This window comes from Parus major, chromosome 3, assembly GCF_001522545.3.
Source record: "Parus major isolate Abel chromosome 3, Parus_major1.1, whole genome shotgun sequence".
Lineage (NCBI taxonomy): Eukaryota > Metazoa > Chordata > Aves > Passeriformes > Paridae > Parus > Parus major.
The window spans coordinates 62,635,216-62,662,434 of NC_031770.1; the positions used below are offsets into that span (position 1 = coordinate 62,635,216).

General features: G+C 41.5%; 1 protein-coding gene across 1 annotated transcript in view; it reads right to left on the reverse strand.

Moving 5' to 3' along the window:
• The window catches only part of CLVS2 (clavesin 2), a 55,474-nt gene extending 30,911 nt beyond the window's left edge, over positions 1-24,563 (reverse strand). Inside the window, exons 1-2 of the mRNA XM_015623177.2 lie at positions 24,137-24,563; positions 15,781-15,955 (exon numbers count right to left, since the gene is read on the reverse strand). Of these exons, the coding sequence (XP_015478663.1) occupies positions 15,781-15,955; positions 24,137-24,525 (564 nt within the window). The 5' untranslated portion in view covers positions 24,526-24,563. The remainder of the gene's footprint in view (positions 1-15,780; positions 15,956-24,136) is intronic.
• Between the last annotated feature and the right edge of the window lie 2,656 nt (positions 24,564-27,219).

Genomic DNA, 27,219 nt, shown 5'->3' on the forward strand with positions numbered 1-27,219 from the left:
TGGCATCCAGCCAGGTAGGGAAGATTTTCTCTTCAAATGAGAGATCCAAACTAATGCCTGAAGCAGGAATCAAGCCAGAAGTCAAAATATTGAAATTCAAGCAAGTAACTCTCTGTCCAACCTGGCAGGCCTAGCTTTGTTTAAATCCACATCAAATTGACACCAGCTCTGATGATCTCCATAGACAGGCGACCGCTGCCAACTCTCAAAGCTGCAGGGCTTCGGAAGCACAGGAGGCTGCACCAGAGCTTGCAGGAGTATGAAGATAGGCACAGAGAATAAAGAGAAAATATAAAGACACAGAAAGACACCAGCATCATGGATAGGAAAGTTTGGATCTCCTGCACTGAAGCTTCTTGTCTAGCTTGAGAGGAAACAGGGTTTGGATCAGTTTTGGTAGCAGTCACCTGCACGCTCACTGCAGGTAACCACTGAGCCTTTTCTGCAAGGATAGAGAGCTGCATTCATTACTTTAATTGTGTTAACAAGAAATTTTATTGTTAAAAATAATTAAAGATATTTAAAAGCTGGTTTGACTCACTGTTATGTAACACTAAGGGAAATTAGATCTATTTTAGGACTCTGAAAATGAGGGCAAAACAAATGGCACACACAAAGATAAGCCTCTATATCCAAGTCCCACTTCACAGTCTGGACATCTCCCAGCCTCAACACACTCACCTGTTACCTGGGAAACAATGTGGAAATTTGACTTTCCAGCACCAACTCCTCTCACTCTATGCCTGATGACATTTTCTTGCAGTGACAGCTCCTATTTTCACCCCTGCTGCTCCTTCTCATTAACATATAAATGCATTACGGTATACTTCATTCTAAAATAACTTGCTGTTCATCCCCTCTCTATTTTACAGTTAATGCCCAAGAAACAGGATGCCCTCGGTTGCTGCATTCTCCATCCTCTCTGCCTTCTTCCCAGTCTCCTGGATCCATGCCAACTGCCCTCCCCAGGTTTCAGTGCCGTGGGTCACCTTTCACCATTTCACAGATTTCAGCACTTATTCCTTGCTCACTTCACAGAGAACATCAACCCTAGAGAACTCCCTTTTCCTACAAGCATTTCAGTATCAGTCCTGTGTCAATATGCATATACCTCAACTCGTGTCTTCCACTGCCAAGCCTCAGCCATCATTACTACTTGTCTGAAAGCTCACTAACAGCTCTAAGCTCAAATTCACTCCATTTTTATTTTTTCTAGTGTTGTACCAATCCTCAGAGTGCACACAGCCATCAAACTCACAGCCTTGGGTTTCTCTGTAAAGTCCTGTTCTCCACAGTGTTTTCAAGACAAACATTTACCATATCTTTCTACATAAAATGTTGTGGGAAACCTGACCCTGTTATCTTTAACATCCTACTGCCACATTTTGTGCTGCCTAAAAATTATTCTAAGGGTTGAGGTTTTTTTAATCAATATGGGTTTGATGAGCCCAGGGCTGTGAATTTCAGTCCATGTTGAAAGGATCAAACTCAAGAGAGAAAAGACAGGATCACCCACCTAATATAAGCAAAAACAAAACCAAGCTAACACTATTTGGGAGACCAGAATTGCGATATATGTGAATCCTGAATGAATTCCCTTCTAAATTTTTACTGTGAGTTGAAAAGAAAAGCAAGGCTCTGAACAAGGAGGGGCGAGAGAAGCAAGCAACACCTGGTCCAATATGACGCACTAATAGCAAAAACATTAATTTTCCTTTGCAGCAAAACATCTCTCCTGCAATATAGCATGTGAGTCAAAGCTCATTAAGCCTGGGCTTTGCTGCAGAATGTGGAAACAAGCAAGTCATCCCAAACCAACCCCCCCATCGGGCCACGGCTGATGCAAGGTCAGGAACGCCAGATAAAAAGCTGAGCAGCATGCCAGGGCTCCACTCACTCCATCCGGCCTTACCTCAGGAAGAAGGACAGATGGTGCCAGTGACTCAGAAGAACGCCAAAAGGCTCTCATCTCACAGCAATAACCTATGTCCCAGCCCTGTGACAGTCTGCCATCCAAGCAAATGGGATTTTTCAAGGACATAAGTGTGAACTTGACACTGGTAGGAAAACATGACAGAGTGCTCTCACAGACAACCTATGTTTTTGCAACCTGGGCAAAGATAATTCTATTGTGCAGTTTCACCTGTGTGCCCCTCTATGTGAGAAGACAGGGCCTTGGGTAATAATGCCTAGCAATATAAATTACAGCTTAGTGTACTGCTTCTGACTAACTTTAAACTGTCAAAAACCTATCCAGGAATAAAAAGCCTCAGGGAAAGCTTAAAAGATTTGTGAGCAAGACTTCATAACCTTAGAGGAAATCAATCTCAACTTTAAAATCTGTTAAAAAAAACCCAACAAACCATATCCTCCAGATTCTGCCCTTCTCTTTTCTGGGTTTTTTCAATTACTGTGTTTGCAAAATAGAACAAAGAAATTGTAGGTCTGTTCCCTATCTCTTTATTTTTTTTTTTTCCCCCATTAGCAAAGTGCAAAATTATGGTTTCCCATTTCTACTTGTGGGGGAAAAAAAATGCTATTGTACTTCTTTTCCCCAAAAGCAGGCACTGAGTGAATAAATGGAGCGAAGCACTGGTTCAACATCTGGTCCCATAGAGAAGGCAGGACTGACTTAGGACAAACAGAACAAGGACAGAGTTCTGCATTGATAGACCAAGACCTGGGCACAAATGAACTGCTGAAAAGACCTATGCCAATAACAGCTCCTACAATGGCATTCTTAGAGACACAATGCTGAAATGACATAAGCACATTAAGCTTCCTGGGGAAGAATAATTTTCTCCTATTAGATAAAATAGCACAGAATGAGACATCTACATATTGGCCCAAAGTGCTATTTTGGGGAGCTGCTCCACAACAAAAGCTTTATGCTGCACCTTTATGTTCCTTACGACACAGATACTTCTAGTCTTCCAGTCTCAGCCCAGTACACCAAACACCTGGGGATTTGTCAATAACAACTCAGTTTCCATCTGCGCTCCCAGCTCAGAGTTGTTTCTCAAAAGACCCATCCTGCTTCACATGGGCCCTGAAGTACTCTGCCCTTTGTCCCATTCTTTTTTTCCCATGTGGCAGTCTGAGTGCAAGTTCACACTTCACCTCTGTGCTGGTAACTCACATGGAGATATCCCCAGTGCCCTTCTGAACACTAACTTAAATATACAGTGTGCTGCTATAAGAAATGTCCAGCTAAAGCTCAATGTAGCAAGAAAAAGAGGCTCTAAACCTGCCAGCCTTACCTCCATTCTCAAAACCTGCACATGACAGAGCTGAGTCATTCATCATATTCAGGCCCTGTCATATTTGATTTCAGCTGCTCTCAAGCCCCACACATCTCACCTCTGCTTACGTTCTGCAAATTCTCCTTGCATGGTGTTGCTTAGACAATATAAATGGCTGAGAGTGTGCTCACCAAAGCAGCAAATTATCATTTTTTTTTCCAAAAACAAAGAAGTGTGGCTTTCCTGTTTTTCGGAGAAGACATCAGTGCTGCAGATACAGTTTTTTCATCTCAGTCCTCATGTCTGCTTTCCTAGCCTGTGATTTAATGAAAGATTAAAGACTAGCTTATGAAAGTTCACCACGGCAACTGCTGATGTCATTGGGAACTGGATTCCCAGTCAGGGCTTAAAGAAGATGAAGACCATATTGATAACTGACAATATTTCTGACATTATTCATCTACCTAATTAAGCCCCAACCCATGCCACTACATATGCTCAAAACCGACAGAAGATGTAGCACCCTTAATATGCTTAGCCATTGGTGATACATAAAATTAGCCTACAGAAATTAACTGTTCATAGAAGGTGTAGATTATTTACTCCTTTCTTATGAAGCAGCAGAAAAACAGAATTATTCATTCATCTACTTCATGATGCCATGCCTTTAATAATCCTACCAAAAAAAAAATATGTGCATTCCTCTTCAGAAAGCGAACCTAAATGCTGCATCCTTCATGCCATAAAACAAAGTGAGATTTTTTTATTCATTTAATTTCAAGCACATTCAAGCATAGAAGGAAAGGAGACACACTGACAGCCTGGACAGCTTTGCTGGTAGTCATTGTCGTGTTTGCCCTCCTTTAGGGATGAAGCTAAACTTTTGTCTATGTACAAACACAAGAATAAAAAGCACATTCAAAGTAACCAAAGTGTACACATATTCCCCTTCTGACTTTTTCTGAAACAAGTTACTGCTAAAATGCCTTCATGGTAGTTTGTTGCTTGCTTCATCCTCCTGCAGCAGTCCAAAAGTAATATACTGATGGGCAGTCAGTCCGTAGCATGGAGATACACCCAGTAAAGGAGATTATCTGCCACAAACCAATAATTTTCAGGGATGGCAAACAGGGGGCTGCTCAGGACTTTAGCAGCTTTCATGAGGAAAAAATGCAATTAGGGGAGGAAGCAAAGGTTGATTTCACAGATTTAAGAAATGCTAGCGATGAGGACAAACAGTTATGCTTCATGTATCTACTATGATTACAAGTATTATGATGACAGGAATGAGAATGGAGGTAGACAGACCATCCTCTCCCTGCATTTAAGTGAAAGCCATGAGACCTGGAACTGTGCCTGAGCACTGGACACAGCCAAGAGGCTCTGCAGTTCTTCTGCACAGTGTGGCTGTCATCCTCATTACAAAAACAGAGTAAGGTTGTCAAAGGGGAGCTCTTGAAAGAAGACATTTACAGTCCCTATACGAAACTAAAACAATCCACCAAGAAGATTTAATGGGACAGAGTATCAAGAAGATGAAGAAAAAAATACATAGTAAGGCTCACCTTGCATGTAAGATGCTGCTTGGTTTGCTTCACTCCTACAACTTAAAGCAAAAACACACATGGTCCAAGATGTTCCCATGGATCTTCAAATAAATTCATTCTTAACTGGCTTTTACATAGTTGTCTTTAAAGACATGTGTGCTACTTTCATTTGGTACTGCATTGATTTTCTCTGAAGTTTCCTCCTACCATGGCTACCCTGATCAATTAGTGTGCTATAAATAGAGCAGTCAGATTCCTTTCACTGGTCTCATTAAATTGCACTCCTGCTGAATTTCTGTGGAGAACAGAATTGGATCGTACTGACAGCAATAGTATGAAGACATCCTAGGGTTTTCCAGAGAAAATCAATTGCTCAATATTCCTAACAAAATGCTTTGAAAAGCATGACCCGATGGATCTCAGCTAATGCCCAAAACATATGTCAAACCTTGCTTGCAGTTCTGCATCTCTAAACCACTGAAAAATAAAGGATGAGAAAATAAGTGGTTAAGAGGCTCAGGCAGCTTCTCACTGATACATAATCCCTCATCAATCACAGCTATTTAACTGCATCCCCTCATAATGGTAACATGTTGTGATGCCTTGAGAGGCTACCTAGAACAGAGACTAGACAGAGTTAAAGGAATAAAGTAGGTATTTATTGAAAAGGCCTTCAAAGGATACACCTTGGGCAGTACAAGTTGCCAGCTGTGGCTCTACCCGAGATGGACAACGGGTCACAAGCTTTCACACTTTTATAAGTTTTGGTCCATTTACACATTGGGGTTAATTGTCTAATTACAGCCTCAGGTTATGAAGTCGCATCCTCCCAGATTGCTCTCCTCAACTCCCTGTTGTTTACACTTTTTGGGCCTGAAGCTGCAACGATGTCCTTGGTTCTTGGGCTGGAAAAGGATTGTTTTGTCTAACTGCACTGTGAAGAGAGCTTGCTAACACTTTATATGAAGCTCAGAGTTATATATCAATACAGTACAGAATCTGGAAAATATGAAAGCTAAAGATTAAGACATCAGTTGCTGGAGGTATGCAGTTAACCCATATAATTCTTCTGGAAAATGAATTAAGAATTTGAGGAGGCACACTTGGTGCCTGTCAAAGTCACTATGTAATGGTGATGTGCTCGCTGACTAAAACTAGAGGGGAATGATAATATCTAGTGCTATGGGAAAGGTTAGTTATTGCAGCAGATGTGTGACAGCTATGATTTCAAAGATGTTTTACTTTCCAATGGTAGGTCAGTACAGCTTTTAAAAAATTTGTTTTAGACATGACATTTTATTCAATGACGTTGATAGCAGTCATAAAATAGGAAATATAATTGTCTACTTTGAAACATTTCAAAATCTCAACTGAAGGGCAGTTTTTAGGTCTGTCTTCTGCCCAGCACCTTGCTCTATCCTTTCAGAATTATCCTGTCTTCTCCTGACATCATTAGTGTCCTCTTTGTCCCTCTGTTAAGCAATATCCTTCAAAACCTTTTCCATCTTCTTCGGAAAATGAATCAACATTTTCACCATATACTCTTTTGCAGGTTGAGAATTCCAATTACAAAGGCTGCACTTGAATTACTGAATGTATCCAGTGTTTTTACATAGATTTACTCTGTCTAGAGCATTATCCACGGGGTTTCTACAGAAAGATCCACTGCAGATTTCAGAGGACTGGCTGTACCTTCCAAAGCCTTTCTGAGGAAAATGCTGGAGGACTACCAGTACTTGATGATTTGCCCTGGGTTCTTCATACTTTACACAGTGGCCTTCAGCCAGAAGATGCAGTGCTCTAAATTACACTTTCAGTCAAATAGCTTAGTATGAGATAAAGGCACATCCCAACAAACTCAGAAGCTTTTGCAGGTAATAAGGCACATTCAGTGTAATGTCAGATAAGAATTAATGAAAATTGCAGATGAAACACACCTTCAGGGAGGCCCACTCCTGAATCACAGCAGAATCTCTTTCTCCTTCCAGAAAATGTTTTCAGTAGTAGAAGTGGCCAAGGGTTGAAATCCAGTTCTTCTCTGAAAGGAAGCCCTACCCCAAAAGATTCTAACAGCTATAATGGGAGAACCAACTAAAAGGAGCAGAGAAATAACAAATACATTTGAAAACACAATCTTTAATCACTGATTAAAGATTGCATTTTTCAATAACACTGTGTGATTATACTGTGAGGGGCAACATGAAATGTAACCCAAAAGAGCAAGCAAGCACGTTGGCATAGCCAGAACTCTGCTGGAGGAGATGCTGACTTGAGGCTTTCTCAGTGTTGGGCACTAGAGTGAAATTCTTTTTTTTTTTTTAACTGAATGAAAATGTATTTTCCTCAAAAAAGACGATATGTTCAACCACCTCAGATTTCAGACCATATCCATGTTATCCATTCATCATGTGTAAACAAAACATTACTACCAAATCCTTTTCATTACGGAAAACACTGGAAAATATTATAAGCACTATTTTCATATTTCACATAATAAGAAGAGATGTTTTTTAAGAACATATTCTGATTGTTGCAAAATATGCAGGAAAAGACTACACAAGTGCTTGTTGGGGAAGGGAGCTTTTTGTCAAAATATATTTTTAATATTTTTAATATTTTTTAAAATATTTTTAATATTTTAAGTATATTATCCACGCTGGAGTATGAGATCTTAGAAAGAATTAATACTTAATTTTTTTCTTCAGAAATACAATTTTCTTCATTTGTTATATATCTAAACTTTCAGCTCCTGAACTACTTTATATCACCACCAAAGTATCACTTATTTAAAAAGTAATTAAAAAGTAAAAATTCAAAAAAATTGAATTTTATAAATTGTTTTATGATTAGGAAACATGAGATGAGAAAAAACATCACCAGCTATATAATTTCACATTTTTTATGGTGCTTCCCTCAGAGAAGATTCCCACAGTTGTTTTTAAACATTAGTGAATTATGACAGCAGTGTTCTTCCTGCACAGCAATCACTTCTAAACAAAGTAAAAATTTTGCTTATAACCAAAGGCAAATTGGATTCATAAAAAATAATTATCAAATGAGGTGAACACTTGCTAAGGAATATAAGCCAAAATCACAAGAAAAATACATTGTATTATTTTGTGGATGAAGCACTGCAAGACTTTACTGGCAGAGGCACTATATTCATGGGCATATGTACAGTACACACTAACATAAAAAAAACTGTTCACAGCCTAATAAGATCACAGGGGATTTATTAGCATGATGGAAAATGAAGGTTAGACTGGTTTCAGAAAATAATTACAAAGTGATCCAGTGTCTACTCTTGAGGTAAAAGTGAAAGATACATATATAGAATGCATTGATAACACAGGTAAATTAAACTCTATAAAAAAATAGATTTAGGCTCTCCAGATAAAGAGGATCCCACCAATTTTCACATCTCAACATCTCCAGTGCCAAACAGTCAGAAGGAACATCTCCAGGTCCTGATTCCAAATTACTGCCACTGCAGATAGGTACTGCATCACAACAATTCTTTTCTATGGGTCACTGAGAGTCACATGCCAATTCCTGCTTTGGACCCAACAGCACACAGTGAAATAGAAAAGGGATTTATAGGAGTTGACATTTTGAAATAGAAAAATTAGGATTAATGCCGAGAGGAAATCTGAAGAGCAAAAAGTCACAGAGAGGTTTCCAAAGAATCTGCCAGACCTGCCTCCGAGCTTTTAAATTAAACTGTGAGAAGCACTAGAAAATATAACGCACAGGATAATCTTGCCTTAGCAGGAAGGTGAACTATGATCTTAAAACATGTCTTCTGTCTCTAACATTACCACTTACAACAAATTAGTTTTATTTCTGAGTGACCTTACAAGGAAGACTACTATTTATTCCCTTTATAGCCTTAAGATATTGAAGAAAAGAGAAATATTTAGACCTTGACTGAGATAAATCACTTTCAAAAATAAACAGATATTTTGAAGCTGAGTTGTAACCATATAGTTGTTGAATTGTGGTCTACCAACAAAAACAGAAAGTCATTCACAGTGACAAGAATTAACTGCCTATACCAAGTTTGTGCTACAAGCCCTTCATGTTTGTGTCACCTTAGTATTGTATTACTCTTTTAGTCTAATCAGAGCAATTTAGTCACTCTCTTTATTTAATGCAGACAGATTCAGTTTCCTGATAAAGAGAAGAAAAACAGAAAAGTGAATAGCATTTAGCAAAAGCTCAAGAAAGAAGCAGCCTGCATGTAAGAGTCTCTTCTGTTTTCTTTCTCTCAAGACGCAATAATTCTATTTGGATGTTTTTCTCTATTGACAGAACTGATGGAAAAATATCAACTATGAGCATTTTCATTGGTTTCTACACTAACCACATCTACTTTGTTGAGTAAAAGAAAACAACAGATTAAAAACAAAAAAAAAATCTTCTTTTTCTAGATCATGCCATGTCATTACAGCAACATCTCAGAAGCTTCCAAAAAATTCTGCTTTGCTCCACGAGCACTGAGCGATGTGTACCAAGCAAGCCAGCTCCAGTGTGAGGAACTAGAAGAAGAGTTTCCCTAACAGCCTGATGTCTAAAGGACTCACCTGGTTTGTGAACAGATTAGGATTCACTCCCCAGTGCCACTTTCATAACTGGTATGAAGAGCAATGAAGGTAAAAGAAGGTGGGGAGATGGGAAGTTTGAAGGTGACTGGAAGCCAGATGTGGAGAGCATTTGGACAGTGAGATCACAAAAGGCTGAAATCTCCTAAGGAGTCTAAGATGAACTTATTGTGCCATGCAGTCATCTACTGTGACTAGGTTTTGGAGGGTGCCATCAGAATAGAGACAGAAAAAAACACATCTGTGAAAACTTGTACAATGACAATGTCAGCAGGAGTGGGTTGAGGAACTGGGGAAACAGTAGGACTGTGGCAAAGCCTGCTCAGAGCAAAAAAGGGCAGGAGGAACAAGCAGAAGAGTCTGTGCCAGTTAGATCAAAGTGTCTGAACAAAAGCCAAGCTCCCCACAACTAATCATGCCTTGCTTACAGCAAATATCTGCAAACCACTGGCAAAGTGCCCTCTGCCTTTCTTGTTCAGGTTCACATGGAGGATGACAACCTACTGCAGGCAGATACTCCACTAGCTCCAGTAGCAGTGTTTGGAGGGTGGGTATTTAACTCCATTAAGCTTCCTTGCAGTTTTCAGTGAGATGCCACAAAGCAGAGTTTCTGGTGGGGGGGAAAGGAGAGTTTAGTTTGCTGCTGTGCTTCTCATTTGTTTCAGAGGTGGCAGCCCACATGGCATTATGTGCATTCAAAGAGAATCTAATGAGAAGATCTTAATTTAGCCATGCTATAACTCAGACTCCTGGCTTGGGGGCTGAAGATGAAGACTAAAATCTTGCATCGTCCTGATCAAAAATAAATGTCAGCTGGATTCCAAATATGTAAAAAGTGACTGAAAATCAGACCATATCCTGCCACAGCAGGCACCCCAAATTAGAAAACACTTAACAGTAATCTTTCAGTGGAATTATTCTCAACTGGGGATAGAAAAATAAAAAGAAAAATGATTATGGTATCCCCTCATCTTAAAAGTGTGTTTGTGACAATACATAAATTAACATTCCAAAAGCATTGAACAATTTTTTATGACCATTCTAAAAGATTCTACCAAGTAAATTAATTATTCTGTCTTCAGATAACAGGTTGACAGCTGGGACCACACTGAAATAATGGCTGTGTCTATACAAACATGCCTGTTTGCAGCTGAACTCAAGCTATGGTCATAAAGTCCTTTCTCAACCAGCAGGTTAAGCTCATCCAGGCAGCAGGTGAGGAGCTAGAAATAACAATCACTTCTAGTCCACTCTGTTTCCACAGTAAATTGCTGGTAAGCCTTTTTATGGCCTTTTTACAAGCAAGGAAGACCGAGTGTAAGCAAACTCTTGAAAATAACAAGCTCTTAGGAAAAATATCCCATTTAACTGCTGTTGTTATAGAGCATGAGTTGAACTGGTATGAAATTATGCTGTTTACAAGCACATCCCTCTGTTCTCTAGCAAGTCCTGGGCTCAGGAGACTCTAGCATTTACAAACAACCTAATTCTTTGATTGAAAAACAAAACCTTAATGAAACTATTTATTAGACTTCATGAAAACAGAAGATACTCCCATTAAAAGGTTGAGTCTGCTACTTTTTAATATTCTCTCACGCAATATGCAAAGTGTCAGGACCTTCCTCTCAAAAACAGGTGGAAAATTCAAGCACTGAATGAGAGTGGTGTATGTTTTTAAGTCTGGATGCAAAAACATTTAAAGCTCTATTTTGTGGTTTGCAGCTCACTGCTAGCACTAACTGTTCATTCAGCTCATTATTAACAATGTTATGCACTGCACGGAGCATGTGACCGTGTAATTATATGAAGTCACAATATTTCAGAGGCATCCTTAGTTCTGGAAGTCCCTGTCTTAGGAATCCTTGTCACTGCAGCATACTGGTTGCATAGATGTAGTCCAGAACCAGGTGGCAAAATTTAAGCACTCTCTGTGCTTGCTGAACTAACCCTAATGTTCAGCAAGATTCCCTGCAGGACCCTGACAGAGTTCACACTAAGAAAAAAATGGGAGTAGGAAGTCCTGTCACCTTCATCACCAGACTGTCCATAGCCTGAGTCTGGTACTTCCACCTTGCATTGCTGCAGCAAATCTGGCTGGGGATATTGTTCTTACAAGCTCACAAGAACAGCTGTGTGAAAGATGGTTTTGAAAGCAATTGGAGCTGCAAGGATGCTGCCTTCATTTACTTTCTGGTTTGCTTTCATTTTTACAAGAGGGAGTTTGTTTTAGCTTATGAAGCCTTCCTCTGTTACAAAAAAAAAAAAAAAAACAAAAAACCACAGTTAAAAGACCTGCCTTGTCCCCCATAACACTATCACTGTTTCCTCCAAACACCCTTGTCCCAGAAGCAAGAGTCTTCTGTCTTCTGCAACAATGCTGGCTGTCCACATATGCTCAGCTCCCCATTTAAATGTGTATCATCTCTTTTCCACCAGCTCTTTAACTAGAGGAGAAGCATTCACATTCAGCCACTGACAACAACACACTTTTGCAAAGCATTGGGAGGTACATCCTGTCTCAGTGAAAACATGCATGGAAAAAAATCTGTCATGCATGCAACTACTATTATGCACTAAACAGAAATCAATATTTAAGAAGGAATTAGTGCTCCAGGTTTTAGAATACTAAATATCAGTTAATCAGTTAAAGTGATTCATGCATACCTATAGTGTTCCATTTTGCAAAACTCAATTATAATTACCCCCAAAGCTGTCTGTCAGAGTTAATAATAACCCCAACTTTCAATATAATTTTCAAATTGAATTTTCAGCCTTTGAAATTGTTTTTACCTGTCTTATGAAAACAAGGTGTCGTGATATTTTTTTTAAAAAAAATCCATATAGGGGCATATGTAAAAAAAGGACTATCACCAAGAAAATAATCATACCCAGAACCTCACCCCTCTGTCTGCCCAAGTGCTCTCAGATAGATGTTTTAGTAGCAGGGGTCAGGGCAGTGCCAGAAGCAGTAAAATGAAAGGCAGGTTTTCAGAATGGGGGAAGAAGGAGTGAAATATGCAACACCTAATTATGTCACAACAAAAGTCCACCTAGCCTTATATCCTGTCCTTAACAGAAGCCAAAAAAGAGAGCCTAGAGCAGCTACAACTTGGACAGCATAAGTGATTATTTCCACTCAGCATCTACCTCATATCCAATTTGGTACATCCTAAGGAATTCTGAACTTTGATTTTTTTATATATTTAATAATCTTCAGTTCATCTCTTTCTTAATTTTCCCTAAACACAACTAAAATTTAAGCATCCAGAATTGCTCATGGCACGGAGTTCCACAAGTTACCCAGATGTAGTACAAAGGAGTCAAAGCCAGGCCTCCTCCTAGTATGGGCTTCACCTGATGATGACCATTTCTTAAAATGTAAATAACAAATAGCATCTGCAACCTGCCCACTCTCTCCAGCCATTCATGACCTTTTTTGTATCCTGGTCTAACTCCATCAGACTTTAAGGAGGAGGCTAGATTTGCCAAGCTCCTGAGGTCTTTTCAAAGCTGAATTATCCTATGATTCTATGGTTTTAGAGATTTCTGTACTTGTCCTCTACAGTTTTTCTTCTTCCATCCAGATGAATTCCAGCCAATTTAATTGTTCCTTGTACAGAAATCATCTGATACATTTTGGCTTTTTGCTCAGAGTTCATCATTGTCTATGGAAATTTAGGACTGTTTTTTTTCAGAGCTCTCAAAAGTTCTCTCTTCTCTGGGAAAAATAGATGAAGCACACAGATTGCAACCCATTACTGATGAAGGAGGCAAAATTTTGTAAAATTTTTGAAAGAGACCTTATCAGGGCACACAGGTATTGAAGTTACACAAATGCAACACCCCCTGCTTTCAGGAACACAGCTGCTGAGTAACATGAGCTTCTTCACAAGCCCAAATTAGTGATTGGCTACTGAGACCAATGAATGGGGAAAGCGGGCACCTAAAGACTGGAACTCCCACATTGAATACACTAGGGAGAGTCAACACAAAGTCCTGAAGTCAAGGCATGTGTTTCAGCTCTCAAAAAATGTCTTCCTTCTGACTTTACACTTGGGAAGGTGTAGGAGCTCTAAGTGCAAAACCTCCTTCTCCCTGATGAAGAGCAACAGGAGTGCTGTAGGCACAAGCACCTGCAAGGAAGAGTGTTGTTCCTTTTTCCCAAAAGCACACAGCCAGTGTGTGAGCTAGGACTGGAGCATCAAGAGTCCCAGCCGAGTGCCACCACCTCCACATAAAGTTTTCTTCTTGCCTAGCAAAACCATTTGTCCTACAAATCAGCACTGACCTAAAATGTACCAACTGTTTGGTACAGCACTGTGGCCATGGGCATGCGAGATTCTCACATCAGATTACAGATAATCACTGTCCCATAAATGCTGTGATCGAAAGTCTCTTCTCCTGGAAACAGCTACCTAGGAAGTTTTTCTAATTTATACAAGTAAGTTTGGGGTATGATTCTTAGCACACTCCTGTTTAACACATATGCAGACAAAGTATATACCAGAGCTCATCTTCTTCTGTACACTAGAAAACTGTGTATTTACTTATCTTGCTTTCCAAAGCAATTTCCTAAACATTAAGCCATTGTGAAAAGCCACAAGCTGCCATGGCTTGTAAAGTCTTTGGTACATACCATATTGAGTATTCTGCTCACCATGGAAGCTAAGCAAATATAATGCAAATTCAGTAGATTTCATTCAGAAGGCAAAGGGATTTGGCTAACATCAAATTCAGTGGTCACTAATCCCACTCTCACTGTCCCCTTCCGCCTAAGCAACACAAATATTTAAATTCTCCAAATGGTAAAGTTCAGCATCTTGAGCCCTGTTAAATCTTATAAGCCAAAGTAAATTTCATTTCTCTGATTAAATATAAAGTATTTACAAAGATTATAAACAAATAGTGTGTGTGAGCTGTTCTTGTTCTTTTTCATACAACCTGATTAAGCACTTTGTACTTTGACATTAATCAGTTATGTTTTCGCTATACATTTTCCTCCAAAGTAAAAGGCAGTCATTAAAATGCCCTTTTCCTGCTCTCTTCTGGAGCCAAAGAGCCCACCCAAAGTTTGGTAGGTCACCTGAAGTTTTGTAGGTCACAAAACTGATCATATTTTCAGATGCAATTATTCACTGCAGCTCTCCTCAAAATAACCATCTCTGGATAATGCCCAAGAAGAAACACTAGAATTTGAAAACAAAGTCTACTAAAGCATTTGTTCATGTTCTAAATCATAAAACAAATGTCTAAATTTGAAAAAAGCATAAAAAAGAAAACAACTTTTAAAGGAAGAAAAGGAAATGCAGTACTTCTAGAGCACAGGTCTCACTGCTGCCTTCTAATGTAGTTGTGAAGATGATGAAATCACACTGTTGCATAAGGAAACAACAGAATGAGAACTGAGATCTTTGTCTCATGTCATTACCCTTCTCTGTGCAAGTATTGAGCCAATTTCATCAGTTAGATCAAAACTCCTTATTACTGCTACAGAAGTTTCTTCAAAAATCACATTATCACAGTGAAAAAAGTTCAAAGGTAAGGCTGTTATTTTGCTTTATGAGTAATAAAAATGTATAAATGATAGAAACATCACAGAAGAGGAATACATGTCCTTCTGAAAGCAAGTACACTGCCACAGGAGTGAATTACAGATATTTTTAACATGGCAACTCAGGCTTGTGCAGAAAACTACCCTAACAACTTTAGTTTCTCATTTTAACAAGAATAAAATACCATAGGAAACAGATGTGAGTTATGCAGTATGCTTTTCACCAGTGTGCCTGTGCCGCGTAAAGTGCATTTAGAATGAGCTGAAAAAAATTTAAATCACTGCATGCTCAGTCCCAGAAGCTGCTGCTCAGATTAATCTTGACCCAGAAAAAGAGCCAAGCACATGCTGAACCTTGAGTAAATAAACAGTCCCAGCTAATTGTCCAATCACCGGGTCCCACGCTTTCATGACAAATGATGTAGAGTCTGTCTCCAAAAGAATCAACCAAAAAAACAACCTGGCATGGCATCAGCAACCCCTATTTCATTAGCCCTGTGCATAATTACAACATAAGCTGATTACTTCTAACTTCCAGTTGCAGAAGCTACCATCTGAATTTACAGAAAGCCAGTCACTTTGGAATAAAGACAAAAAGTTACCTCATATTTATAGCAAGGAAGGAGCCTACACATCAGGAGATACTGCAGTTAGCTTACTGAGTTCACACTTTTGTCACAAGTAGCTTGCCTGTACACCCACACCTTAAGGTGTTAATAGCCTTGCTGTTCATAAGCTGTTGGAATTTTGTTTTGTTTCGGTCTTTTTTATTGACCTAGATTTGTAATGAACTGCAAAACGAAGAAGAAATAGGAAAAGAAAGAAAACAATAATGTTACCTGAAGGCCCTCTATGGCTAATCTAAGCATGCTTGGTGTGAGCTTGGAGGCCTGCTTGAAGGTGAAGTTGCTCCAGTCTATAATCAAAACAAATCCATTCACTTGCAGCTCGGGGTCTTCTATCATGGCTTCCAAAGAAAGAAGTATGGCACGCAAAATATCCACCAGCGTGTACCTGAGAATGGGAAGCGGAGATTTGGTCAGGAAAGGAGCAACAACCACAGAGGTAGAGAAGTTCTGAGTATTCTCCCTTCGTCAAAAGTTTAAGTCAGAGTGGAAATGTGTCCTCAGAAGCACCTAAAGCTGGGAAATCCTCAAAAGCTCAACTAGTTGAGCTCACCTTCTGGAGCAGGATTATGTACCTATAGACCATCAGCCAGCCAGAACAAACTACAAGAATGTAACACATCACAACCAAATTTGAACTTTTCCATATTATCCTGCTTTAGTATCTTTATGTGTAATTACATGTCTGAATAAGAGCTTCTACACAAACAATATTTTTCTAAAATCATAATGATACCAAAACCCAAGACTAATACCAGAAGCATAGATCCAAAGTTTCCTCCTATATTTTTCTAAGGAAATTAAATAATAGGTCCTACAATCTCCTGAATGTCTTTCATGATGCTATCAAACAGAAGATTTCAAAATTGTGAGCCCCTGGAAAATTCTTCACCATTCTGCATAAACAAAAGAGCACATAGCATGCATGCCTACTTAGAAATTACATTAAATTATACTGAATTTGACTTGCTTTAATACAATGAGTACGCTGTTCTGTTGTGGACGTAACTGCATTTTGAAAATATCTGCAAAAGGAAATAACACAAATGAAATTTATCCATTGTATCTGACTCCTCACATCTTTCCATCTTTTTGGGGGTTTTCTAGCCAACTAAAACTCAGTGAACTTTCCAATTATGTATGCATAAGAAAGGGACTAAAAAAGGACTCTCCTAATATCAGAACAGGAGAAAGTGTGTTTTCCCCAGAAAACACTAGGGGAGGCATTAAAAATAATTTTTAAAAACTAAATTCTTCTCTTCGTTTTGGAGAATTTTTTTTAAAATTTTGTTAGATTGACAGGGACACAATTTTTTCATATTCACTCCTCCCCTTTGAACTTTTCTGAGATTTAATTTCTTTCTAATGCTTTATCTTTCTGATATCTAAGGTTTGCAGGAAGTTTGGAATACCTTGATCTGAGGACAATTGACCACAGTTCGTACGAGGAATACACATTAAAAATGTTCAAATTCTAAATTAGCCTCAACCCTACTTGACATTTAGATTATCCAATTCAAAAGATCTCATTCTCCAGAAGGACTCCACAATGCAGAACCCTACATTCAGTCCTGGAATAAGGGTCCCAAGTTCCTGATGTACATCTCTAATGTCCTCCCTAAGGAGTTTAAGGAGACATGACACGCCTTGGATTAAGAGCTTCCTTGTGGCACAAGGTTGCTAGAAATCTGGTGCCTCAGACATAAAGATTTTTTGTTTATGAGGCCAGTCAGCTCCCTAAGACTGAGCATAAAATGTTTTTTTTTATGTATACCTATGTCTTATATACAAGATGTATACACATAAACAGAAATACACCGCATTAGGTGTTGAATTCATTTAAGTCAATGGGAAAATTGTCAGGCAGCAATGGGAACAGGGTTTCAGCTGCCACAGAGAGTAAATAATAGTCACAGGGCTGGGTCTCCACAAATCTATGGCTTGTTCACCACCACCTCCATAACTCCTTTTGTAGGTCCACTAGTGTTAAGAAATACAGTCCACAACAACAATAATATTTATGTTTGCTCACTGAAAATAAGAGAGAAGTCCTGCACAAAACAGGTCCAGCTAAATGCAAGCAAGAACACTTTCTGCCAGAGGGAGGTATCTGAAATATTCTTAAAGCCTGAAAAGCTACATCAGGAGTGCACAGGGACATGTCACTAACAATCAAGTGTCCCACCTCAAATACCCTTCAGGGCAATTAGTTGAAGATAGGAGCTACTCTTTATTCTGTACTGGATCTCCTCTCTTGGTTTTGATACCTTACTTAAGTACAGTACAGAGCACCAGAAAGACAGACAAATCCTTTTGCAGGTATTTAAAGCAGCTTTTACTCTGAACACATGCTAAGGAAAGTCAGAAATGTACACCTGGTGTGGTAGATGAGATCTTGGGTGGTGCAAAACGCTGCGTATTGAAAGTATCAGCTGAGCAGCCCAAGCAAAAAAACACAATTGAAGAAACTGCATGGAAGCTTTCCCACAGCACAGAGTTATTGGTAAAGATTCATCTTTAATCCACTCCAGCCCCATGTTGTCCAACATTTCATCTCACTGCTACCACGGTTAGTGCCAGCATTAGGATGCACAGGCTCAGCCATAAAATACACTCCACCCTAGCTAGATTTTAGGGAAATCAAAATCCTACGTAAAAAGAAGTTGTGAAAAATTACTCTGGATTTTGTTGCTGAAACTTTTATTCCACACTGAAATTACTTTCCGTACAGATACAGAAGTATAACCAGTCAAAAGTGAGAAAAACAGAACAGGCTAGTGTGTGTGAAGTATATTTGGTCCAAGACAGCTATGACTGCCTTTCTACTTTGAAGGAAAAGAAAAAATAAAAAGAAAATATTGGCCTTTAACTTGGAGACTATGGTGTAGAGTCTGATGGGAAGATGATACTGTTTTATTCTTATCAATCTGTACTAAGTAAAACCACGTACTTAGGGAACAGCAAGCCACTCATTTTGCCCTGGCATCAGTTCTTTAATTACTTACCCCAGTGCTGTCAGATATGTTTGGTGTGCTGGGCCCAGTTAGCTGCAGTGCATGTTGTGTAGCAGCCTGAAGTTAGGCTGTGAATAAATAAATCCTAATTTATTTATGGCTAAATCCAGTTGCATTCACTTGTTTAAACAGACTTTTATGGGACATATTGTAGCTAGCAAGATATTACTAATTGCTAGGATAATCAAGAACTCACAGTTAATTTAAATGTATTTAATGCCTTCTATTTATAGAACCATGCTTAATTCAATGGAAAACTTGGACAAGTTTTTTAGTCCAGTTATTAGCGTGAGTAACAAATGCTGAAAATATGTTATCACGTATATAATGCACTCTTAATGTTCCTTTTTCAGTTTGAGACAGACTGAAGCAGGAACTGGAGTGCAAGACACACTCTGCTATCTCTTGAAATTTTTCACTCAGGTTGACTTGAAAGTAATAGAGCCTGAGAAGGTGTGACAAGTTAACAGCCACACTGACAGGGATTCTTTCAAATGCTTTGGGATGGCTGCCATTTCTACCCCAACAGTGACAGAGCTTTCAAGGGAAATGCCTCACTGGGGTCTTTATTTGTCAAGAACAGAAGACCTCAAACAATTTACTGAGCATCCCACTCTCTTGTAATTCAATAGTGGTAATTTCCCCTTTACAAAAAAGAAAAGTTATATGAGATTTTTCTTTGCAGGACATGAACAGATTCAATGTATTTCCAAGGATTTCTGCGGAAAACAGTCTTGCAGACACGGCTATCAACTCTTGGCAATATTTCACCAGGACCTTCCACCTTTACGTCTAAGTTATGTGGTCTGTCCATCCTCTCGTATGAATCCACTGGGATCTCCACCAGGCCAACATAAAGAGAAGAGACAGGGAGAATGCAGGGTACAGATGTCTCATGTCAAACGCAGCTGTGTCAGCTGTTTTCAATACTTTATGCTCTTGATGATGAGTGGCATCAACCATATCATCTGTTTAACCAGATTCTGGTTCCAGCCAATTCACTTTTGCCCTGAATAACAGATAATCTGATTTAGCAGAGTTGCCCTTCTATCTCTATGGCTATTTGTCATCTCCTCCCAAAAAGAAGGAAATTTGAAGTCATTTTGAAAATTAAAACTGAATGGCATGAATCTGCCTCTCAGGATATGAACTAGGAGAGATAAATGGTAAGTCTCCTTTGCTTGAATTTGAGCCATATGTCTCTTGAAGGTCCAAAACACATAAAGAATACACAGACTGTATTTTAAGCTCTTCACCATTTGGACAAGAAAAGGCTTCTGTCAAATGAATTCTTGTGCCACTGTGATTTAAAAGAGAAAGCTGGTCAAGTCTCTGAGACATCATCCCATCTCTAAGCTACTGTTCTGGCTCAATATCTTTAGAATTTCACCAAAACAAGAGTCCTCAAGATACACAAAGGAGTACTTCGAAATGATGCTTTATATCTCCTTGGTTTGTCACTCTGGGTACAGATTTGAATGCTGAAAAGATGGGGAATTGTAAGTTCTCTTGTGGCTATTCTGCATGCCCTGAGGATACCTCATTCTAAAAACAAAAAGCATCACCACTGTTACAAAATAATGCACAGGAAAAAAACAGAAATAGTTTTAAATATTTTAACAGATTGGCTTTTAGATTTAGATTCAGATTTAATACCATGCATTATGCCACATATTTGCCCAGTGTCAAACAGTAACAACCACAGATGAAGATTTACCTGATATAAATTTTACATTGATCAAAAAGCTCCCTAGCCAAAACCCCTACAGTCTAAATACAGGTGATGATAAGCTGATAAGGGAAAACTAGGAAACAATAAAACAGCATCAGTCAGCAGGAGTAACCATAGAAAAAATGACAGTTTACACTAGTTAATAGTTATCATTTGGAAGATGTAACTTCCAAACAAAAATCTGTTTTTACTGTTAATATGTTACTACTGTTAACACTGCTATTTATTTTGTCATACTGCCTCCATCAGAGCTAGAAAACTACCTTGCCATCTTGCCTGTTGTTTATTGTGAGCTGAGGAGCAGACCAGCCTCCTCATAGCTACAGAAGTTTATTTTCATTTAACAGAAGGGAAAACTTGTAGCACTTGTGCACATGAAAGCCGAGTTTTGAAAGCAAACCTGTGTACTCCGTCTTTGGCCTGCTGTAAACTGTCGGATGCAGCAGCAGAACCAGCAGTACATGAGTGCAGGGGACTTCTATATTCACTGAGGATAGTGTGAGCTGACTGGGTCACTGTGACACCGACAGAACAAGGTACCAGTGCACTTTTCTAATGCAGTTTCTAGGGAAAAACCTGAGATAATTAATACCAGAAAGGTTTCAAATGCACAGCATCAAAATGGACTGATATTCCTGGGGAATGTGTGTCCAGGTGCCAGGAAGCATACAGAAGACTATGCATTTCAACAGATCCCTTGCAGCTGAGAGCTGAAGTTAATTGTGCTGTTAACTGAAAAAAACTTCACCAGCTGGACACATTAAGAAAAAGGGAGTCTTCAAATGCACATAAGACACCTACAAGCCAAATGTAGTTAAGAGTCAACAATCTGGAACCTAATAGAGAAGGCTGATCCCTCCCTGAGTGCTATCCAGCTTCCTGGCAGCAATGCCACTGACTTTCATTCTCCCCATAGTACAGGCAGGGTGGAGAGTTAGCCTGGGTCCCACTGAAAAACTGCTGGGCTACTGAGTGTGTTATCTTTCACCTTTCCTTCTTCTTGTTTGTTTGTTTTAAATACATGTCTGATTGGGTTGTTCAGATGGCAGGACACCTGGTACAGTGTTCAGGCCCTGCTTTAATTTAATGATTTAACATCTAGTACACAGGCTTGTTTTACCACAGGAATTTTTTTGCCTCCCACACTTTTCTTTCTAATTGGAACTATGTAAATCATAGGCTGACAGTGCTATATAAATCATCTCTAGTATGTCTGCTATTCATTTATATAACAAATTGGAACTTTTTATTTATAATTATTACATCCTGGCCATAGTAAGTTGCATATATATGATAAATGTGGAGGCTTGCTGTGCTCTATTAACTTTATATAGCACACAAAGAGGGCCTAAAATGACAGGCTTCAATAAGTAATCCTCCTATTGTTGCCGTAAGAGGAACACTGAATTATGTACTCCAAAATCTCAAGTTGGTTAAGGCATAAGCTTGAGGCATATTGCATTGCAGCCAGGCGTAAGTTCCACAATGCTCCCCAGTTCAGCCACTGAGCATCAGATAATGGAAGGCACTAAATTAATTAGAAAAGAAAGTGACCTAGCTCCATTCCCAGATGTGTCACTGACTTGTCATGTGCCTTGGAGCAAGCCACTCCCCGCAGCTGGGCTTCAGCTCTCTCTGCTTTGTCTGAGCGGTTTGTGTGAAAACAAACCGCTCGCTCTGGAGGAGAGGCGTGCAGTGCTCAAAAGCAGTATGCACCCAACTGCAAACACATCCATTAACTACTCCAGTGTACCCCAGCCACTTTGCTGTCACAGCATAAATAATATTATTTATACCAATAGGAGTTCATAAAAAAAAAAGACACAAAAAATTTATTGCTGTGTCAGCTGAGCTCGTGTACTTTAAATATCCGCATATCCAACGTCAAGAAGAAAATAAACCAATTCTTTCTACATGGAAATTACTATTTTAAATGCTACTTTATCTCTACACTTGAATTCTTGGTATTCTTTTGACTAGGATCAAGTCAAGTGCTATGACAAGTGTCACACAAAGCTTTAGGATTTTCTCATTAATAAGAAACAATAGTATTGTCATACCATTATCCCATACATAATAGGTCATGCTACCTTTAACAAGAGAACATCATCATCATAGACATACAACTTAATAAAACTCCTAAATATCCATTTCTTTGCTTAGGGGATTTCTAAGAGTTTGTGGAGTCATTTTTAAAATTAAAAGTTGACCTGATCCTTATGTGGGAAACAAGGAAGGTCCTTATCTGGGAAAGGAAACACACTCAGTGAGTCCTTAGCCTCATCACCACTGCTCTTCACTAGGCTTTTATGCTCCATCTGCTAGAAAACCAAAGCAGAAAAAGGACACCGGCCCCAGCTCTGCATATATTCAGCCACCCTTTCCAGTCATTACCCTGGCTGTGGGCAGTTTTGACCTGTGCCAGACAGCTTTCTCCTAGTCTCTAGACTTGATTCATGGGTTAGCAAGGGAGAGGAAACTTCTCCCATAGACAATGTGGCTGTGTCTGCCGTGTCTGGAGGAGAGGAAAGCCAAGGTGGGCCAGCATCCCTGTGGACAGAGACCTGTCCGTAGCTGTAACACGAGGCGGGGCCGTGGGAATGCTCCCTGCCATAGCAATCCACACAGTCCGCAAGAGGACAGCAAAACAAACACCAAGTTTGCCAAAGGGCAAACTTAAACATGCATCTCCCCCAGATTTTGTCCTTTCTATCCACACTGACAGTTGTTTGAGTCCCCCCCCTCAAAGTTTCAAAGTAGCTGAGCTGAGGATATCTGCACTGAGCGCTCAGCACTGCGTTGTCTGCAATAAGGATGGCAATTTACAACATTCTAAATTTCTCACTAAAAAGCGCTTCAGATCCTAAACCTGCACTCAGGTTGGGAGCTGCAGAAAACAATGCAGTATCCCACAGAAGCAGGTTTTAGAGAGTTTAAATGTACTGAAATCAAGCTATTTTTGTGGATGTAATTTTAGACTGCAGGAGAAACTGAGCGTGACACCCCAACAATGTATTAAGAATAAATAAATAGTGTCACATAGTATCAAGCCAATTGCTAAAAAGGGCCTTGATGGGAGACAGCTCTTGGTTCACCCTACTAAATCATCTTCAGGCTACAGTAGACCCCCCAAAAAAAAAAAATCTAATTGTTCTAGAGACTAGTCTTCAATATGCTATCAAAGCTTTGTGTACTTGGATCTTATTATGCAGAGAATTGACATTTGGAGCAGCATGGGTGGATAAATAAGTGGTTACAGAAACTTCCATCCTGGCATTTCCAGGTGGCTCAGGAAGAGCTTTCTTCAGCTGAGGGAAAGGATTCCGAGTCTCAGCTTTCCTGCACAGGCAAACTTTTCAGCTCAAAAGTCATGATGGATACTCCTGCTCTACTCACAGTGTCTCCCACTTCCTCCCACGGCACCTGAGCAGTTCTGTGTGTGCTGAAGCAGAAAGACCAGCCGAGAGTGCAACCAGCCTTTGTCTGGGGGATAATCACATCATCTACGTGCCAGCTCACCTCGGCTGAGGGGAGGCAGAAGGGTGTAAACCTCCTAGCAGACAGCTGAGAACACACCAGCGGTGTCTACTTGCCTCCTAAAATTCACACCCCTAAGGATGAGCTGGCTGAAAGGGCCCTAAGCCACAAAACATATTTCTTCTTTATTCTCTCCCTCTGCCTTACAGGCTGCTGCCCAGCCCCCTGTGGGCAGCGCCGGGTGTGTCCCTGCTGCCCACCCTCTCTCCCTCTGCTCTGGCACGGCTTTTCCACGCATTGCCCGGGGAAAGAAGGGGCTGAAGTGGGCGAGTAGATCTGCTTTTACCTGCTCTGGTCCCAGTTGGCAGCAAAAAGGACGAGGATCTTCCTGCCGTAGTGGTCCAGGTTGGCCAGCCCGCCGGGGAAACCATCCTTCAGCGCTTGTTTGATACCCGGGTCTGTGGCCTTGAAGCTCTTAAACATGTCCAGGTTCTGCTGGCGATATTCAAAGTACTGGGCCAGGAGACGAAACGCCTCGAAGTGCTGAAACTTCCTGGCCCGCAGAAACCGCAAGATGAAGGCATCGTCGGTGCGGAGGAAGCCGATGTCCGGCCGGGTGATGACCATGTCCCGCACCTCCTGGATGTCCTGGTGCAAGGTGTCGGGGTTCTCGTTCAGCTCCAGCCGGGCTTTCTCCAGAGTCTCCGGGGAGAGACCTGCCTGCAAATGAGTCATGGCTCTGCCCTCCTCCTCCTCCCCGGCTCTGCTGCCTGCGCTCCTCAGCCTCCCGGCCGCTTGCCCCCCGGAGGGGGGGTGCTCCGGCACGGCCGGCCGCCGCTCCCCCGCCCCGCCGGGCCTCGCCCCGCCGCTCCCCGGCGCCGCCGCCGCGGCCAGTCCGTCCGCCGAGATGCGAGCGGCTCCCAGGCAGCCGGGTCCCGGGGGGAGCTGGCACCGACACTGCCCCCGGGCTGCTGGCGGAGGCGCGTTATCTCTCTGACATAGCGCCCTCCCCGCCGCGGGGACCAACGCGCCGCATCATCCCCGCAGCCGCTCCGCGGAGGCGCCGAAACCCGCCGGGAGCGGGGCTGCGGGCTGCCGCTCACCGCCCGCCCCCGCCGGTGCCGCTGCCGGTGCGGATCTCGGGCAGGGCGGCAGCGAGGAGCCCGGTCGCTAGGCAGGGCGAGCGGCGCCCTGGGATGCTCCCCTGGCCCGGGGCTGGCAGGGGAGATGCCCTCCCCGGAGCAGCACCATTTACGTAAGATCAGCGCTCGCCCCGCTTCAGAAGCGTCTCCCTGGATTTGAGGGAGGGTTAAGAAGAAAAAAAAAAAAAATAAAAAAAAAGCACCACTACCACCAAACTAAAAAAAGCCAGCGAGGAGGAGGAGGAGGAAAGCCGATCCGCAGGTACTTCGCCGGTACTGCTGCCGAAGCGCCTCCCGCTCGCCGGCGCGGAGCCCGGAAAGCCAAAGGGAGCCTCGGCCTGGAGGATGCCCGTGTCCCCCTCCCGCGCCCTCCTCCGCTCCCCGCCCCGGCTCGCAGACGGCACCAGCCGGCGCGGGGCTGCCTGCTGCGCGGCCCCGCCTTGCGCGCGCACCCGCTCGGGCCCGCAGCCGCTCACGCTCGGGAGCGCGCCCGCCGCGCCCCCGGCCGCGGAGGCAGCGCGGCCCGCGGGGCTCCCGGCGGCGCGGGAGCGCGGAGGAAGAGGGTGGTGACCCGGGGCGGGGCTGCGAGGTCACTGGGGCCACGCGTGAGCCCCCACGGAGCATCCCGCGTCCGGTCTCGGGGTCGTGACAGCAGCGAGATGTTGCTCACCAAGCGGTGGTTTTCCGAGCAATCCTCCTCTCGTGGCTGAATTTCCTAACATGAAGCACTGTGAGCTTAAAAATCTGGGAATAAAATAAAGCAGCCCTCCTTTGTGGCCTCGTATTGGAGGCGGCATGTCTTTAATTGCGTTATTGCAAAGGGCAAAAATATCTTGCTTCTGTGCACAGACTATTCCGGTGAGGAAAGATGTATTTTTTTCCTGCAGGAAAGTTTGATGCTGCAGTCTCTTTTGGGGAAAAGTTTCCACTGAAAAAAGCATTTAACCTTTGTCTGTAGGACTGGACCTGCCCGATGCAAATGCACGTGTGAAAATCAAGCTTACACAAAAGATACTCATGGGAAAGCCTGCAACGTGTACCTCCTCCTTCTTGTGGGGAGGGCAGCTCTTCGGTACTGCATTGGGCTCCTTTCCCAAGGTGACAAAGCCGGAGCACGCAGGCTGAATGACTGAAAAGGCACTGAGGTCACTGATCCGATCAGAGGGTATGTATGGGGAATGCACCAGAGCAAAGTATAGGATGGGTTCTCAGACAAATAGCGGGGCTCATGGAAACATTCCAGTGATAGCCGGGTCATCAGCAGGTGCTTGGCAGCAGGATGGAGCCGTCTGCAATGAGCAAGGTCTAAGCAGTGAGTAAAGCTTAGGTAGCAAAATTGTCTTTCTTTCGGAGGCTGAAGAGATTTCTTTCTGGTTTGCTGGATTTAGTATGAGTTCCTGCGCTGGGACCAGATTTCCCATGTCCTAGCTTAAGGAGAAACTTTTGGAAGGACCAGTCTAATAATGCCCAGTCATTGTGCCCCAGCTCTGTTCAATCTGAATTTAATGATGTGATTTGAGATCTCTCACAAAAGAGAAAGATACGCTATCTATCTAAGGGCTGAATCACTCTCTAAAAATGCTTATTTCTCTTTGTCTGATAAAATGACTTTAAATTACCCCCCTTTTGTAGATGTGATTCATCTAGGTTGATACATTTTTCTTAGAGCAGTTATTGCTCCAGAAATAGTTTGTGCACTTTTTTTATTATTTTCTATTATTCTGAAATTTTCATTTCCCTTTGCTCTTACTATCTTCCTCTACATTACCTCCACAGAGAGCCTTTCAGAATAGCAGTTTCCATCACCCCTGTGGAACAAACTGCCAGGCTTTTCCTGCCATCATTTTCCATTTCTGATGCTTCTGTTCTGCCTTTTCCATTGCAACTAAGCTAATAAAAGAGTAGGTCATGTGACAAGTGCCTTAAATTCACTCGGTGCGAGGCGAGCTGCAGGCATCCAGTGTCTGGCAAAATCAAGTCCATAATATATCCTGTCTGTGACCTTGTAGTGGGTTCATGCTGGCTGAATGCCAGACACCCACCAAATCTACTTCCCCCTCCCCACCACAGCTGGACAGGGGAGAGAAAATATAACAAAGGGTTCATGAGTTGAGATAAGGACCAGGAGAGATCACTCATCAAATACTGTCATAAAACGGGCTCAAATTAGAGATATTAATTGAATTTGTTGCTAAGAAAATCAGAGCAGAATAATGAGAAGTAAAATAAGACCATCTCTGCACCCTTCCCTCCTTCCCAGCTCTACCTTCTCCCCCAATGCCACGGG